The sequence below is a fragment of the Bombus fervidus genome, chromosome 3 (assembly GCF_041682495.2).
Source record: "Bombus fervidus isolate BK054 chromosome 3, iyBomFerv1, whole genome shotgun sequence".
Classification (NCBI taxonomy): Eukaryota; Metazoa; Arthropoda; class Insecta; order Hymenoptera; family Apidae; genus Bombus; species Bombus fervidus.
This window is the reverse complement of record NC_091519.1, coordinates 4,154,671-4,173,573: the sequence shown is the minus strand read 5'-3', so window position 1 is coordinate 4,173,573 and position 18,903 is coordinate 4,154,671. Positions and strand designations below refer to the sequence as shown.

At 45.6% G+C, this 18,903-nt stretch overlaps 1 protein-coding gene and 1 long non-coding RNA gene across 5 annotated transcripts in view; both read right to left on the bottom strand.

The window, feature by feature from the left end:
* The window catches only part of LOC139985317 (uncharacterized), an 83,240-nt gene that overhangs the window by 4,102 nt on the left and 60,235 nt on the right, over positions 1–18,903 (bottom strand). For 2 of the 4 annotated variants that reach the window (XM_071999683.1, XM_071999681.1), the window contains exons 7-10: positions 18,686–18,856; positions 18,477–18,615; positions 18,255–18,414; positions 17,311–18,183 (exon numbers count right to left, since the gene is read on the bottom strand). In XM_071999683.1, coding sequence (XP_071855784.1) covers positions 18,164–18,183; positions 18,255–18,414; positions 18,477–18,615; positions 18,686–18,856 — 490 coding nt within the window. In that variant the 3' untranslated portion in view covers positions 17,311–18,163. Of the gene's footprint in view, positions 1–17,284; positions 18,184–18,254; positions 18,415–18,476; positions 18,616–18,685; positions 18,857–18,903 lie in introns of those variants that run through there. The other 2 variants (XM_071999680.1, XM_071999684.1) reach the window with 2 other exon arrangements.
* The window catches only part of LOC139985325 (uncharacterized), a 77,780-nt gene that overhangs the window by 4,102 nt on the left and 54,775 nt on the right, over positions 1–18,903 (bottom strand). The gene's annotated exons all lie outside the window — the stretch shown is intronic.

Below are 18,903 nucleotides of genomic sequence, written 5' to 3'. Positions count from 1 at the left end.
GGCCTGGTTGCGTTTGAGGAGTTCCTGGACGGGATTGGCGATTGCGTGAGACGATACCTTTCACGTCAGGTCCTCGTCCTGGGAAACTTTAATGTTCACTCCTCGTAATGGGGGAACACAAGGACGGATACTCGTGGCCGGGTGCTGTCAGACTGGGCTGCGGGCCTCGGGCTCCTCTTACTTGACAGAGGCTCGATCAGCAGCCGTTGTTGCGGCCTGGAACTGGGACGCCTGTACAGAGGGGACAAGCGTGGACGAGGAGGCGGAGTAACTTCGCCGAGACATAAACGCGGCATGTGATGCGTTGATGCCGCGTTCCGTGTCTGATACTAGACAGAACGGGATTGTGTACCGGGTGGGTCCCGGAGATCGCAAAGCTACGGGCGAGGTGCATTCGGGCCGGCCCCACATGTGCCTCGTCACATTATTCGTGCCATACGGGCCTACCTGAGCGACAGATGGTTCGGCTACACTGGCAAGGATGGAGAAGGACGGCGGTCCGTTGAACGCGGAATTCCGCAGGGCTCGGTTTTGGGACCGATTCTGTGAATCATCGGCTACGACGCGGTGCTGTCCCATACCCCCAGACTCAGGCATGGTGTGTTACGCGGACGACACGTTGGTCTTGGCCGGGGGACGCTGGTGGCACGAGACGTTGCGCCACGGAGAGCTTGCCACTTTCTGCACGATACGAGCTATTCGTAGGCTGGGCCAGAGGTATCCCCAGCCAAGTCGGAGGTTTTACGACTACCGACGTAGAGGGATTCCTCCGCCCGGCCTGTGTTTGGACATAAGCGGGCAGGAGGTTGAGGTAAGGCTTCAGATGAAATATTTGGGTCTCACCATCGACAGTCAATGGACGTTCGGATCGCATTTCAATCTCCTGGTTCCCAAAGTGACGATGCCAGTCAACGCTTTTTGTGGCTCGCTGCCGAATATCGGTGGAGCAGAAATCGGAGTGCGCCGACTATATGAGGGAGTCGTCCGTTCTCGGGTTCTGTACGGGGCTCCCGTGTGGGCAGGGGATCTGATGACAAGTCGTCGCAGTCTACTCTTGCTGAGGAGGCTTCATAGGATGACCGCTATCAGGATCGTAAAGGGATACCGGACGATATCATATGCGTCGGCGACTGTCCTGGTGGCGTCTCTTCCGTTCGAGCTCCTGGCCTTGGCGCTCCGACGAGTGTACGAAAACCAGAGGAGCCTGAGATCAAGCGGTGACAGTCTCCCAATCGAGCAGGCGGCCCGAGACGTTCGGGGGGAAGCTAGACGAGAGGTGGGGAGCGGTGGTGTTCCGACCTACTCGTCGAAGACCAGGTCCGTGACCACCGGGCCGTTAGATCGGTCCTGCCAAATTGGGAGGCTTGAAAGGACTGCGGAGGGCTTCCGCTGTCCTTTCGGATGACGCAGGTGCTCGCAGGGCATGGAGTATTCGGGGAATACCTACAGAAAATTGGAAGAGAGGTGACGAATGTTAATCAATAAATTTTTAGAGTTTGATTCACTCAGATTAGATTTGTATATTCTATATTTCACCACCAAGTACAAACATGCGAACACATCGGATACACTGAGATAATTAACACGTGTCCGACGCCTAAGACAAAAGAGCGTGGTTAAAAATCGTACCAACTTAGCTTGTAGGAACTAGTGATCATACCAACTCACTATTTCCTCAACAACGACCATCCAGCACACGTTGGAATTTTATCCGGCGTGGAGGCCCTACGTCGTATTCTATGGCTAGCGATTAGCGAGAGATTAGACCCCTCGTCAGTTGTGAAAATGATGCTGAGGGAGCAAAAAGAGTTCCCCGCAGTCCACTCATATTGTGAAGGCGTAATGCTCGTAAAGGAACGAACAGAGCGAGAGAGGATGAGAACATCCCACCCTTGCAGGGTTCCGCGCCGAAGGACAGCTCTACGCCGTTCTAGGTGGTCATAGGGGCCGACACGCCGAGGAGGATCTGGATCTCCTCAGACTTGCACGACGGCCCAGGAGATAGCGTTGAGAGAGGTGGTCTCTCCCAATACTCGAACTAACCAAGGAACGACTCCCAGAGATAGAAGAAGACGCAGGAGTGCTCTGGTAGTAATTCGAAAGAGGTTTTGGAGCATCCCAGCTGAGCGTCAGGCGGTCCACCGTGGGGTTTTAGTCGGTAAAGTCCGACACTACCGCTTCCCAGAAGAGCGGGGAAGGAGGAGTGTCCATGAGGATTTCCCTACGTATAAAAGAAAAGAAGTAGATGCATATAAAAGAAGCAATTAAACAGTATTAGCAGCTTTGACCTTAGAAATCTTAAGATTAAAATGTAAATAAAGTGACTACCTCTGAAAAATTGCAAAACAAGATATTTTATAACAGATGTATGAAATGAATGAAATGGTAAACATGCTATAAGAGAGATAGAAATATAATTATCTTTCATTTTATATTACTGACATATTCTTAAATTATTTTTATATTCTGTATCAGTATTTTGTACATTAATAATGTAGAAAACCATATATCTACTATTAAAAATACAAATCACATTAAATGCTAGCTAATTATGTATATATATATATATATGTCGGAGATGAAAGGACGACGGGGCCATCCGTTGGAATTACTTGGAAAAACCTCAATAGCATTCACGAAATAACCCAAACACAGCCATTCGAAACTTGAGACAATGAGCTTGGGTTCGAGGCGACGACTGGTCGCCGAGTGTAGCCACGGCCACGGGATGAACGTTCCACCTAACAGAGATATGAAGTTACATAGCTTTCCTTTAAAGAATTGGCCGTACCGGCACTTGACAATGAAACATTCCAGAGGCCACACACAGACCCCATTCTTGGGTGAGATGGTCGCCAGATGCCGACGCATCATTCGCAGTTTATGTTCAGATAGCCTGAGGAACCGTTACAAATCTTAGGATCTGGTTAACTAAAGTCCTTTAGATTGGCAAACAGTCTTTATTATATCAGCCCGTATATCTGTCACCTATTGCGGCAAGATACGTGAGATCTGCTTTCCTCACGTACGACGTTTCCCGCTAGGAACTCTCTCCCGAGTGCGGCTAGCATCCTTTTCTAACCACCAACATGGAGATTAACCAATTAACAGCAACGTCTATTTCCCTCACCCTTCGAGCGGAGGTTTTCTTTGACGAATCCGATGACCTCGTGCCCTTAGGCACATCCCACCATAGTTTTCCTCTGCAGCGTCGTCGCGACGGAAAGTCATTCTTTTTCTTACAGTCGCATTAGTTAGATACCTATTGTGTTTGTACGATCAGTGAATAATCCACGTCTTAGTAAAGAGTTAATCAAGCGATCCTTGTATCACAAGGAGTAAGTCGAGTTCGACTTAGACTTTGAAGTAAAGTAGATCAGTTATCCCGTGGGCCGTGGATTCGCTATACCGACCCCGCGATCATTGTCATTATCGTTCGAGTATTGAGACCGGTAGTTAATCTTGTATTTGTGACAATAAAAGATATCATCGGTTGTACACCGATGATGAGCGACCCTGGCGCAGATTCTTTACACGCCCCAAATCCAAGTGTTAACCCCAACCCGACATATATATAAATTCATGTTTTTGTATACGAGCTATTCTTCAGACTAAATGTACAATTGAACATAAATAGCATACAATTTTTCATCAATGCCAGAAATCATAAAACAATTTTATTATGTCCTAAATTTTCCTCATCCTTGTTGAATCAAGGACACATTATTGATTTCAAAGTTGTGCAAATTGAATGTTATAGATGATAATGTAGGACATTCTAGGTTATCTTTTGCCGTGTATCGGGTTTTCTGATTTTACACTGATTCGATGATTTAGCTTCGTATGCTGTTTAAAACAACACGCCATCTCATGTGTCACGTAGAAGACACAAGAAATCACAAATTAACAGCTTACCGGTGATCTCCTCGCGTCGTAATTCAAACGTTTCGCAAGTAAGGTATAAAATTCGGACTTTAATTATGATAGTATAATTTATTGTACGAATCCGATAGAGTAACGGTTCAGCGTGTTATAACGAGAAGGTGTTGAATACTAATTTGGAAGAGTTCTTATACTAAGGTTTGGTTTCTCTGGAGGAGTTATGGTCGGGTGTTTATCAGACGCGGCTATCTTGTTAGTATCTGGTTATTCTTTCGATGGCTGTGGCATGCAGGATATTTTGTCTACTCTATTATTGTTTTTGAGCCTCTGACACATACCCTTAGGTCGATCATCGTTGTTATCTTCTCCGCCAAGCAAAATTCCGTTACGCTTCCTCACCCAACCGTCATTTACTAATCGACTGCTTGGATTTATAATTCGCGGTTTCATATGATCCACAGCCGCTTTTATCCGCGATCGTTCTATTTCTGCTCGCATTTACGCTACTCGAGTTCTTTCATTTCTTTTTTATTTTTTGTTTTGCATCCATTCGCAAAATGCCCACTGCGACCACATATCGAACACGGTTTGTGCGTTTGTTATACGTATTGGTGCGTTCCGTTCTACCGCGTCGGGGACTTGCGTACAAGCGACGCTGCTGGTTTATATCTGGCTTTCTCTTCAATGTCGTGTAGCCCCCATTAACACTCGCTATTTTACTTGATTTGTATCGTAATATCGGATTTTCGCAATTAATTGACTTTTTGGAAACAACAGTTTTCTCACAGTTCTTCCTAATGCGTTTCATATAGCACTGGCTCCAAATAATTTTACTACAGAATGGACTTATGCCCAAAAAATTTGCCGAATGTCCAGCTGGATAAATTGTAAAGTACAAATTAAATAATCTCGCTTACATTTATCGTTCCGCTCGATGACAAAGACGACCGGATATGGAAAGATTTTTGAATACAGTATGCTCCTTGCTGCACACGTGATTATTTCTGTAAATATCAGAATTACGAAAAATATTGAACTTCAAAAAGTTATTGAACTTCATTGGAGAAAAAAATTTTTTTTTTTTTATTTGAAAGTAGTTTACAATCAGTTCTCATTGAGAACTATAACATGAATAATAAATGATTATCGTATGTTTGGTTCTAGCTGAATCTAATGTTTAAATCTAGAGGGTAATGTCTTTTTAGCCTGCGGATCTGATCTGTCGTGTCAAGTAATTGAGTAACTAGTGGGTTTTGGTGGTTGTTAATTCTTATGTTATATCTATTACTGAATTTGGATATTTCTTCTTTAACTGTGGGTATCTTAAGGTCGCGATGTATTGTTTCGTTGGAAACATACCAAGGTGCATCTATTAAGGATCTTAGAGTTTTTGTTTGGAATCGTTGAAGAATTTCTATGTTGGAATTACTCGCTGTTCCCCATAGTTGGATTCCATAGGTCCAAACAGGTTTTAATATGGCTTTATATAGCATTATTTTACTCTGCACGTTTAAGTTGGAACGTTTGCCAATGAGCTAGTAGAATTTTTTTAATTTTAATTTAAGTTGCTTGAATTTATCTACGATGTGTCGTTTACGTGTCATTCTTCTGTCCAGAATCATGCCCAGATATCTGTGTTACTACCGTTCGCGGAGAGACGCGGTCGCGAGGAAAACGCGTCAGCGAGAGGCGTAAATTCTCGCTACGATTCGGTTAATCAACGCCGCGAAAGAGTCGTTTCCCTTGTTTCGATTAGGATAACAGGGGTAGTTAATTGAAATCAACGCTGTGTTAACAGGTTAATATGACGTATATTTTCAAGAATAGATTACACAATATTATGAGCGTCACAAGTATTTGACGATGAGTATAGTTAATGCGTTACAGATATATGACCCGACTTGACGATATCGCTCGATGAGATAGTTAGACTTTACGAAACGGATTGATTTAAAGGTAGAACCGTGGTTGACTTGTTGACTGTTCTGACGACGAAAATGGACTAGCGAAAGTGACGATGCTGGGTCAGAGGAGAGCTAGGAAAGGGTGTGTCTAGCGCACGGGATCATCGGATTTGTTGATGACAGTTTTTGGCCAGGAAAGTGAGGGTCATAGACATTGTTTCTATTGGCTATTACGATTGTTGGTGGACTAGGAGGGGCCTTACCGCCCTCGATGGAAGGTTGGTGGTGGGAAGCATCGCACGTGTGGAAAAAACTAATTTTCAAGTGTTTTCCGGACACAAACCAGAGATCTTAGAAAACGCTTTCGTAGAAAAGATCTTTGTTCGATCTGAAGGACTTTAGTTGGAATTTTCTAAGATTTATGGTCGGTCCTTGAGATTCTTTAGGGTACGCAATAAGGATGTGCAGACATATGGTTGCCATCCCGCTCGCGATGCGAGGCCTGGTCCAGGTAGAGAGTCGGCCGACGTAACAATCTGACTGAATCTTTGTTTGGAATTGGAATATTATTTATGGTCACCTGTGGGCAGGATTGTTACCGCAGCGTGAAGGTTATATGACTGGATTTATTTTCATTTATTTTGAAGCGCCATTTATGGAACCACTTTTTCATAATATCGAGACCTCGCTGGAGAGTTGAGCAGGCTACTATCGGGTCTGAGTGGAGTACTAATAAAGCTGTATCATCAGCAAATGTCGCTGTGGTTATCTCTGCTAAAATTGGTAAATCGGCAGTGTAGATGGTGAACAGCAGAGGTCCCAGGACACTGCCTTGGGGTATACCAGCTTCTATTGGAAATGTTGCGGCTATAGCGTCTAAGTATTGGTTAGATATGATTTTAAGATGGAGTAGTAGGTATGGTAGGATTTTCTTTAGTTTGAACAAAAGTTCTTCAAGCCACACTGTGTCACAATATTTTTTTCTTTTCTAAATCTTGGCTGATTTTATGAGTTAAACGATGAATTTGCTCTATCGTAGAATGTTGCTTCCGAAAACCGAATTAATGATCTGGCGTTGTTTTCAAATCCTCTAAGAGTGGAAGGAGACGTTTCGTTAGCATCTTCTCAAATAGTTTGGTCAAAGTAGGTAGAAGACTAATTGGGCGATAAGAGCTAGTTTCGTGTATTAGTTTTCCAGGTTTACGGATAAGAATAATTAATATTTTCCAAGACTTAGGATAGTATTCAAGGCGAAGAATTGCATTAAAAATAAAAGTGATGAGTGCAATCCGTTTTATGGGAAGCTCCTTAATAGTTTTATTACTTATCAAATCATGCCCCGATGCTTTCCTGGGATTCAGATGACGGATTAATTCTATAACTTCCAGAGATGGGAAAGGCTCAATAGGAGGAGATATCTGGAAGGGTGAGAGCAAGTAATTCAGATATTTCCGCTGTAATAGTGGAGGAATACGGTTTGAAAACATCAGTTAAGTGACTTGCAAACATGTTGGCTTTTTGTATAGGGCTACGCGCCCATCCTCCTTGCGGACAGCGAATTGGAGGGATTATTTGCGGAGGACGAGTGAGTCTCCTGGATGCCTTCCATAGTGAGTAGTTGGAGTCACCTATGGGAGACAGATTAGCAATTTATTATAATTTTTTATTTAGCTTACGCTTGTCTTCGGACGTACTATGATTTTGCCATACTCTTCCAAGTCTACGTTTTTCTACGATTTTTATTAGTATGTAATGGAGGTATTCATGTTTATTGACAAAACACTTAATAGGGGTGGAAGAACGGATCGCGTTTATTATGCTGTTGTTTAAATATTCCGTGGCTGCTTCTATATCTTCGTTTGTTTTTAGAGATATTGAGGCTGATGTTGAATGATTGAATACTTCCCTAAAGAGCTGCCAGTTTGTGAGTTGGTTGTGAAAAAAGTCATTAAGTTGGTTTTCGTAATTGTTGAGTTAATTGTTGCTATAACGGGTGAATGATCTAAAAAAAGTTCCACAGAAGAATTGATTTGGATGTATCTTGGCGAGATGTTTTTAGTTATAAAGAAGTCTAATAAGCCAGGTAGTTTGTTAGTGTCAGTGGGCCAGTAAGTGGGTTCGTTTGTACTGAGGTAATTAAGTCTGTTAGCGTTATACAGTTCAGTAGATTTTTTCCTTTTACTGTAATGGGTCTGCTACCCCATTGCTTATGTTTAGCGTTATAGTCTCCTCCAGCTATGAATCTATTGCCCAGGTCTTCGAGGAATTTATCGAAGTTTTCTTTGAAAATAGAATGTCTAGGAGGACACTATATACTACTGATGTGGTGATTGGACCATGCCAATCTTCTATCGCTACGTTTGTGGCTTGGAGGTAATCCTTCTGGAATGATGGAAGCTCATAGTGTTTTATGTTGGTCTTGATGATAATTTCGGTGCCGCCGTAGACCTTTCCACTGGGATGTTGGGTATGGTAAAAGTTATAAGGTGATGGATCGTGATAGTGAGAGGAAGAAAATGACTTGAGTTAATTTAACAAAACAAATTTATTTTAATATAATCAAGGTGTACACTTAGCGTAGGACTTGCGATTATTATATTAGCGGTTCGCGGTATTACTAGTAGCGGTTCGCGGTATTACTAGTAGCGGTTCGCGATTCGCGATTACAAGTTGGACTTTTGGTCGATGCGTTTTTGATTCGCGCTATAAGTTCGGAAGATGATTGCCTAAGATGGCGAGGAACTCTGAACAATTGTTATCAATTGCCGACGATTACTCCGGACCGATATATAACGACTGACTTTCCGTCACGATGATGCCGCGAGGGAGAACTGTGTTGGAGTGTGTCTGTGCGAGATCATTGACTCTCATCCCGAGAGGATCGGCCGGCGAGGGCGCAGTGGTGCCCCTGGACGCGCCTACAGAGGGCGCGCGAGGTCCACCCCGACCTCCGATGGGGGCTAAACTTAAGTGCTGAACTCTCCAGCACCCGGGGACCACCAAGCAGTGTGGTTGGGGATCCGGACGATCTCCGGGAATGGGACGCGATGTGACATAGCAGCACACCGCGCTATTAGCGGACAGATTATTGTGCGGGGGAGAGGGCTGGTGTGTCGCCTCAGCGGTTCCCGGGCACCCCTCCATAGCAAGAGGGACGGTCATCGTGGAGACTTTAGTCGGTTGGAGCCCGACACTACCACGCCGCTCTTCCCCCTAGAAGCGGCGGGTGTCCTTGCGGATTTCCTCCCCGAAGAAAAAAAAAGAGAGGATGCGAGGAAGATCAGATTCGTTAAGAAAAGCCTTGGTTCGGGAAGTGAGGGAAATGGACACCGTTATTTTGGCTAATTCTTGTGTTGGTGGTTGGAAAGGGATGCGAACTGCCCTTGAAAGAAAGTCGCTAGCGGGGAGCATCGTACGTGAGAAAAGCCACACCCCCAGCGCCGTGTTCCCTGGTCGTGGCGCTCCTAGGACGGCGGCGGTGCCACCCCCCTGCTGCATACGGAGTTCCTTTATCGCGTCGCTCTCGCTGGATCGCGCGTTCTTTCCCTGTCTCTCTCCACCCGCTCCTTCACCAGCATCACTTGCTCGCAGAAGGTACGGACGGCGGTGTATTCCTGACGCCCTCTGAGCATGGCCTTCACGACTGCTTCGCGGGCTACGCTCTCGCCGATGACCAGCTGTAGGACGCGTCGCGGTTCTGCCCACGCCGGACAAAACTACAACGTGTGCTGCGCCGTGTCTTCCTCTTCCTTGCAATGGTGACAGATGGAGGTTACCTCCCGCTGAATCCGTAGCAGGTACTTGCCGAATACTCCGTGGCCGGTGAGCACCTGCGTCATCCCGAGGGTCAGCGGGACCCCGCCTTGGTCTCTCCAGGCTTCCCAGTTGGGAAACACGGCGCGGACGGCCCGGTGTGGCCGCACAGCGTCCTCCTCGACCAGCCGGGAGTGCCATCGCTCCTAGGTATCCAGCTTTGCTTCTTCCCGAACGTCCGGTGCCGACCAGCCATCGGGCGGTGGCGTCGTCGCAAGCCTCTCCAAGCGCAGGTCCCTCAGGTGTTTGTACACCCGCCTGTATCCTCTCGCTGTGCGGATGGCGGTCGTCCTCTGCAACCTCCTCAGAAGTACCAGGCTGCGGTGGCTCGCCATTAGGTCTTCGGCCCATACAGGGGCCCCGTAGAGGATTCGGGACCGGACTACTCCCTCGTAGAGTCGACGAACGCTCACTCCCGCTCCGCCGACATTCGGCATCAGGCAGCATAAGGCGTTGGCTGCGGCAGTCACCCTCGGGACCAGGAGCGCAAAGTGCGGCTCGAAGGACCACTGGCTGTCGATGGTGAGTCCCAGGTATTTCATCTGGCATCCCACCGGCACTTGCTCCCCGTTAATGGCCACGGACAGACCGGAAGGAGGGGTTCCTCTGCGTCGATGGTCAAAGAACCACAGGGCCTCGGATTTGGCCGGTGACACGCTCAAACCGAGTCCCTGGATGGCGTGCACCGCACACGCCACGACGTTCTCCGCGAAGTTGACAGTCTCGTTCCACCAACGCCCCCCAGCGAGTACCAAGGTGTCGTGGCGTAACACACTAAGCCTGAGTCTGGGGGTATGGGACAGCACCGCGTCGTAGCCGATGATTCAGGGCGAAAGCCGTATTGTCGGTCTGAGGTCATTTCGTGGTCATGGAAAAGGATTGACATTCTAGTAGCCATCAATCTCTCCAGTAATTTGCCCACCATAGAGAGCAGGCAGATTAGCCTGTAAGACATCAGGCTACTTCTGTCTCGGTCCAGTCCTTTCAGGCTGGTAATGACGTTCCCCACTTTCTATCTTCTTAGGAAGACCCCCCAGGTGAGACAGCCGTTCACTAGGTTAAGTAGTTCTTGGTGAATTCCACCCCAGGCGCATTGGATTACCTCTACCTCGATCATATCGACATTTCCCCTTCGTCAGACGTTTTACTGCGCCGCAGAGCTCTTTAATCCGAAACTCTGTGATGTCTTCGACATTCGGAAGGGTTGCCATGTTTCGCCTGATCTCGGTCTGTTCCGGCGTGTCAGATCCTTCCTGGTCATCGGGTACGAGGACTGACAGCATCGCTGCTGCATTTGATCGCCAATTGGAGGTATCTCCTTGTGATGTTCGCAACGTGGACATCGTCTCTGCTCTCCTGAGTTTACCTGTGACCGTTCTGTAAGCGATTCCCCAGGGCTCTTTCTTACCCTCCTTGGTTACAAAGTTTTCCCAGCTCTGGATCCTCGCTCTGGTTGCTACTATTGTGTAATTCCTCCTGATTTCCCGATATCGTAGCTTCTCTTGTTTCCTCGTTGCAGGATCCTTAGCTTGGTATCTTCTTCTTGCCTGGTAGGTGTTCCTCTTTTCTCTTGCGAGATCGGGCGTCCACCATGGCACTGATCTGTTATGCCATTTCTTCTTTGGAATGGTCGCGTCGCAGGCTCTTATCAAGACTTCCTGCATCTGCTCGGCTATCCTTTCAACGTCGTGGGATTGCTGGAAGGTTGTCTCTCGGAGTGCCTTTTTCTCCTCCATGACAACTCTTTGAAAGACCTCTCAGTTGGCATTCGTTCGTCTTGTCAAAATCCAGGCGCGTCTGCAGGATTCTATGATCGCCGGAGGTTCCGTCCTCGTGAACTCTCCATTCTTGCATAAGCGGTATTAGCTCTGGACTCGCCATGGTTACGTCTATATTCGATCGCCCTCGAGTTGTCTCGAAAGTGTCAGCTTGTCCTGGTTTGTTTAGGATGTGGAGGCCGTACTGTGCAATAACGGCTTCCAGGGCTTCTCCTCTGTCATCAGTGCTCCTTCTACACCATAGCGGCGATTTGGCATTCGTATCTATGCAGACAATGATTCTCTTCCCGTTGAGGCTCCTCAGTACTTTTTCCAGTTATTCGATGCCGACCCTGATGTTCTCGGTCGGCGAAAAGTACTGACTTACTGAGTAGATCTCCGTCGCTCCGTCGCTTATCCGGACACATACGCAGTGAGTTGTGCGCAAGCCGGCGATCTCAAGCGGCGTCGTGTATCTGCTTTTGACTCCCACCGCTGCCATTGGTGGGTCGTGTTTCGAGCCTCGACAGGCCATCGCGATTTCTGTGCCGAGTCTGGGTATCTTTCCTTCTGTGCTGTATGGTTCCTGCACTAGCAGGATTTCATCTCCATCAGCTCTCATCTGCGTTCTGATTTCGTGGGGAACAATCTTTGATCGCTGCATGTTATGCTGCAGGATCCTTATTCCCCGTCGTCTCCCAAGTCCGCTTCCTTTTTCTTTGGTCATACTATTAATATGACGTTTACGACTCTCGCTTCAAGCGCCTTTTTGTACATCGGGCAGTTCGCGTTGGAGGCCACGTGGTCGCAATTTACGTTCTTGCAGTTTACGTAGCTGGGATTGCTGTCCTTGTTTGGGCACTCTTTAGTACTGTGCCCACTTTCAGCGCAGTGCGTGCAGATTTCGTAATTAACACGGCAGTACTTTGCCACGTGTCTGTAGCCTTAGCATTTATACCATCTACTAATTGGTATGTAGTCCCTGACCTTACATGCATTCCAGGAGATATATATTTTACCTTGTAGTAATTTTTCTCTTACCCGGGGCCGGGGGGGGGGGGGGGGTACTTCCATTACCCAATTTGTCTCATCTTGGTCCTTGCATCCCGTTCTGTAGCAGAACTTGATGGTTGCAATGTCGCTCTCGTTCAGCCTGCCTTGATTCTGTCTCCTCATGCAGGCCAGTATATCCTTTTCCAGAATGTCCCTCGAGACGTCGTATATGATCATCCTGGGGGGTTTTCGCTGTGGTGTGCTGGCTTTTAGACCAGCCTCCTTTAGTTTCTCATTTTCAGTGAATGCTTTGAGGCTTTCTGGCTTCATCGTTTCCACGACTAGGCCGTTGTCACTTATCCTCCGGATTGCGGTAACTTATATCCCCTCTTTACGAGGGTTTACTAGGGTGAATACCGCATCGCATGCTTCCTCACTCGTTCTAATTTCGCCGTCTTCTACTTCCGGGCGGATTATCACCACGTTTTTCAGTGGTCTGACCGCCTTTTTCTCAGCGTATGAGAGTTGTCTGATTTTCGATTGTGCCTTTTTCTTAACGGCTGTCTCAAGCCGCTTACTGACCTGTAGCGACTTATTTACGGCACTTAGTATTGCCGTTTCTTTGGTCTTTTCTTCGCCCACACTTTGTTCGAGTCTACCAGTCAGGTAGCTATTGTGGAGCAGGAGCTGTCGCGGTCTGTTCTTTACTGACCTTTTTGCCAAGATGCTGGCAGGACGGCCGTTTACGGAGTGCGGGTGCCGCCGCGCCCCCCCCCCCCCCCCCATTACTTCGGAACGGTTACGTTGGCGGGTGAGCAGCGTATCAACTGCTCCGGAACCGTCCTGGAGAAACGGTAGGACTTAGAAAACGCCCCGTCTAACCTGAGGCGTGTGAAAGCCCCTGCAGGCCTAACTACTCAAGGTAGAAATGTACTGGGTACCTGTGAGTGCTGGTTAGGGCGTATCGCAACTCCGTATGGTCCTAGGGGACCTGTGTTCAGTATGGTGAGAAGTCGGCGCCTAGGTATGAGCCGATAAAACACGACAAACTACTTGTTCAAGCGTTCGCGGTTATGTTAAAAGGTGTAATGGCAGCTTAAACTGGCCGTTTTTGGACGTACCTGACGCAATGTTCCTTTAAAAGGCCTGCGCTATGGCGCACGCTTCAATATGGCGCCGTCCGCAAGTTTTTCTAAGTAGCCCGTGCGGCGGCGCTTCTGTCGTGCGGCCAAATATGGCAGTGTAATTAGCGCGCGGCCCAATATGGCAGCTTGTGCGTAATTCCTTGGGTAGCCCGTGTGACGGCGCTGCTGTCGCGCGTCCTAATATGGCATCCATACGTGTTTAACCTCAAAAACGATATTCTTTTACTTTCCACAGCCTGTCCACAACGGACTCCACTAAACTTTTTATGTACTTCACTTCTGAAGCACTAGCACTACACTTTCCTTGACCCGATACTTTCATGTACCACGAGATCTTGGTCACTGTTTACGGAGCGATGTGCACTCGTCCTGTCTGCATGCCGCCATCTTAGTAGATCACGACTTGCCATCAGATCGTTCGCCCATACCGGTGCCCCGTACATCACTCGGGGTTGAACGACGTCCTTGTCGCGTAAAAATTCAACAATTGATTAAAAATAAAAAAAATTTGTCAATTTCCGAACAGGAGATTTTCACTCAATTTATACAATAAAATAGTATTTGCGGTTCGCGAAGATAGACTTTTTAATATTCAGGCTAGTACGGATTTATTCAGACTGACTTGGATGATTTTGAAGGGAGTATTCTTTATTCGTTGGAGTGGGAGAAGGCTTTGGTCGTACTTATCATATATTTCGGAGAACGGCTAGAGTGACCGAATGCCACCCAGGCGGTTGAGAACGGATGCTGACCGGACGGTCACACGTGATAAGACGCTCGGAAGTTTGGTTTATCATATAGCTGCTCGAATTTCACCTGTGACACCTGCGGCGGGTCCTCTGGTCTGGTCGGAAGTCCACCAATACACGGCTCTGCTTCGCCTAGTGTCCAGCGTGATTCGCGGCATGGACGTGTCGCATATTGCCGCCATGACTCCACGGAGGTTCTCGGCCTCCTCCTCCACGCTTGTTTCCGTCGCCGTCGTCGAGGCTTCTCAGTTCCAGGCAGCCACTGTTGCGGCCGCTCGAAGCAGATCTTCGTCCCTTTCCTTGATCTTCGCGCACGTCTCCCTCTCGGCGGGCCGCGGCCGTCACCCGCGGACGCCGTTCCAGGTCCAAGTGTGTCTTTCACCTCCATGAATATGTAGAGGTGGTCTGAGAGTGTCTCAACCCTCTCGGTCACTCCCCAGTTTGACATCTGCCTGAATGCGTCCGGAGAAGCCCATGTGATGTCAACGACGGAGCACTCCCTCCACGCCACGCAGGTGCTGGCAGAGCCCCTGTTCACCAACAGGAGTCCAAGTCCCGTGGCCCAATCTGACAGCGCGCGACCGCACGCGTTGGTCCTGAGGTTTCTCTATACCGCGGAGTGCGCGCTGAAATCACCCAGAACGAGCACCTGTCGAGGAAGACGCCGCCTGACGCAGTCGCCAACCCCGTCCAGGGACTCCTCAAACGCTGCCCATCCACTGTTGGGTGACACGTACACACCCACCACCACCATTCCTGCCCAATCGACCGCAACGTATCCGGTGCCGCGCTCCAGCGAAGCTCCGTGGGCGGACACCTCGGCGTAGTATGTTTGACTAGTTCACCCGTATCGTCTGCGAATGTCAGTATTTTGCTGTTGGTAGTTGTTGATACGTTGGCCGTGTATAGCGTATATAATGTTGGTCCTAAGACCTGCTTCCTTGCGGTGTCTCTGCTTTGATGTCTTTGACTTCAGAATATATGTCCTTTATTTTTACTAAAAAAGTTCTGTTGGGTTTTACGTATGTATAGGAAAAAATTGTTCGAAATCATGCCGCTCATTATGTATTAAAACATCATCGAAATCAACTTGCTTAACTATTATATACTGACATGTACTGTAAATAAATTATATGATTTAAATTAAACCATGGATAGAGCAAACTAAAACAATTATAATAAGCCGCACAACAATAACAATCAACTATACTGTAATATACGTAACTTTGAAAAATATACGAAGTGTAATGTTTCACTTTGTTCGTTCAACCATTCAAAGCTAATGTTGTCACGAAAAGATACGTTGTGAAAAAACAAAAATCTACCTATAAAGGAGCAAAAGCATAAGACGTAAATAAGATACAACTCATAAACTGAGAACAGACCAATAAGAAATACACAAGTTTTAGGGAACTTCGAGTGATCATGTTACAACGCCTCCAGAATAATAATAGCGCTTGAGCTGTCCACAGACTTACGTCATTTAAATAATGAAGCATCACGAATTTTTCAGTGAAAAAGAACTTTTCCATGAGTTTCATGTAGATGCTCTATCTGTTTGTCCGTTCGACATATGTGCTAAATTAGTGGTTTAGTAAAAAATAGTTCTTCAGAATGTAATTCCGATTTAGAGGATGTGAATAGATCATCAAGAAAATAGACAACTTTTCGAAAATCGTTGGCCACTGATATTTGTTTAAGGACAAATACACCGACCATTAAAGTGTTAATACCTCGTATCCACCACAAACATTTATTTATAAAATACAAAGTTTGTAATATTATTAAAATTTTATTAAGATATATCAGATTTACATAAAGTCCATTGCCTAAGTAAATTTTGCTATTATTATAAATGCTAAAAAGAAAGAAAACGTAAAGAAAAACGTAAAAAAAAATTAAAGAAAAACTAAAGAAACAAATCCACTGTGCCAAAGAATCTCTTTGAAATATGTAGACGTAATATTTGATATACTCTAAATTATTATATATATTCAATACTAAAAATAACACCAAACTTCATAAACATATTACATAAATTTAATAATTCACAATTTATTATCAATTGATACAATTTGCACACAATATTATTACCACCTAAAAATATATAAGCAAGTTTCACATACAAATACATTAAACATAGAACATTTTAATAAGATTTCAGAAACTATATTAAAATATTAAATATACTTAAAAATACATAAATATTACATAATAATCGATGTTCGAGAAATCAATGATTAAAAATAAGTATTCTTTGTCTTTATGATATTCAGCTTTAAAAGCGATAGTATAAATAGTGTAATAGCGTTTACAATGTGCTCAGATCTTAAAATCCATCAAGCATCAAGTTTTATATGTTACAGCATTTGAATGAATGAATTCATACACTATCTAATTTTTATCATAAAATATTCTTATAATATAGTGATTAAAAAAATATATATGGCTTGGGCTTAACTAAGCACCACTTCCTCATATCTGAGTCCCATTTCTTCTTCTTGTTTCTTTAGTTCTCCTCCTGTTACGTCGCGTGAGTCGGTACCTGCGACGTCCCTCATGGTCAGGCCGCCGGGGCCTGCACATCGTCACACTGACCCGCAATAAACCCAAGGAACCACCATAGCCCATAGGGTCAATCACTGTTCTACTAGCCCTCAGACAGTCAAGTCCACTGCTCTAAGATCCCTTGGACAGTCAAGTCCACTGTTCTACTAGTCCTCGGACAGTCAACTTCAAGTTCTAACATGTCAGTCAAGTTCTCGCCTCTATAACTACCACGTCTAGCAACCTTCGGGTTCATCAACACGCTTTCCAAACACGGTCTGTTCATATCTAGTAGTGTAATCCAGTATAAATAAATACATATATAATATAACTGTGAAGTCCAGTTATATTCCAACCCAATCACCCCTTATTCTCCCACAAGAAATAAGGGGATCGTCCTGTTCGTGGTGTCGATTCGTGCAATCGTAGCGGGAATTTACGACTCCCGTTGACGCGCTCTAACGCGACCGTCTCCCCGCGACTGGACGAAAAAACACCTCCTCTCTTCGAAATTCTCCTACGTCATTCTTGCTAGCATAATTTTTCTGCACATAGTCTGAAACCTTGCCCAGTCGTCTTCCTTCTTCACCACTAGCTCCATTAAATTCTCCGTTGTTAGTGGTGTGCCGACGTAATTTTCTAGTTTCGTCCTCTCACGTCTCCACCTTGAGCAGTGGAAAAGCGCATGTTCAGCGTCATCGCCTTCAGCATTGCAGTTCCAACATTTGGAGTGGTCCTCCTTATTAATCATTTTTCGATAGACATTAAAAATTCCATGCCCTGTCAGGATCTGCATGGTGAAGTGATCAATATTCCTCCTATATCTTCTAAATAAACATGCATCCGCTTCATGCAGTCGCTTCGTCCAATTGTCTTCTCTGTAAAATCGCCACTTCCATTTCTCCATGATAGGTTCCTCCAGTACCATAATCCTCTATTAATAAACAGAAGCGGCCCCAGCTCTTGAACGTGTGTTGTGCTGCTCCTATTGATTCTCCTTTTTAATACGATATTTTTCGGCCCGAAGCTCCGCTGTGAAATAAATGGGCATAATGCCCATAAGCACGTACAGTGCTGCGTGGAACACTGTACGGTAGGTCGTCGAAATTCATGTCAATACGGACAAGATGTTGTTCAAGATTTTCCTATTCTTCTTAATTTCTAAAGCCTTGGCCCATACAGACGCTGCATATAACACCACCAACTCCCAGACCTAACGTCTCTTCTCCCAGAGTGCGGGCGAACTATTGTCTCCTCAAGTGTCCTATCGACACCATTCCCCTCCAACGCATTTAATTGGTCCCTGGTGGCACTTACCGAAAGAGAGGTGGCCCTGGGACCAACCATCCTCTCCTCGTTCCTCGTCCAGTCTATTAATACATTGGCCTAAATCCTATATAAAATACAAATAATTAAAACAGTAACTCTTCATGCACGTCATTATGAATTAATGAATGTACATACTAGGATTTAGAGGCGGACGTAATCTATAGATATCTGGCGGAATAAATCGTGGTGGAAATGGTCTTAATGGACCCATCATATGCCTAGTTCCTCCTAAAGGTGGTACCTGACCTCGAATTGGAACCAAGGGTCCAACCATTATTGGTCTCGGAGGAAAATCCTAATGACCAATGAAATTTAATATCGATAGTATTATATTCCGTGTACAATTTAAATACTTACTCCATAATAAACAGGAACAGGAATCTGCTCGATATAATGCGATGGAGGTATCCTATGTTCTCTAGACCTATCTCGTTCTCTTCTTTCTCGGGACCGTTCTCTTGATCTTTCTCGATAAGATCTTTCATCTTTAGATGACCTATTGTTTTAATAATATTTGTAAAATGTAGTTTTCCAAACACATAATATTTCACATGCCTATTATATACCTATGATGAGAATCTCTGACCCATGCTCTTTGTTCTCGTTCCCTTGAACGTGAATGATCCCTATGACTTTTTCTTTCACGCAGATGCTCTTCCTCTGCAGTATTTAATTGACTATGCCGCCTGACTGTTTCTTTATACTCTCTGCTTCTACCTCTACTGTGATTTCTTTCTCTAAATAAATTATACAAAAATGTAGAAAAACTGAATAATAAACGTAT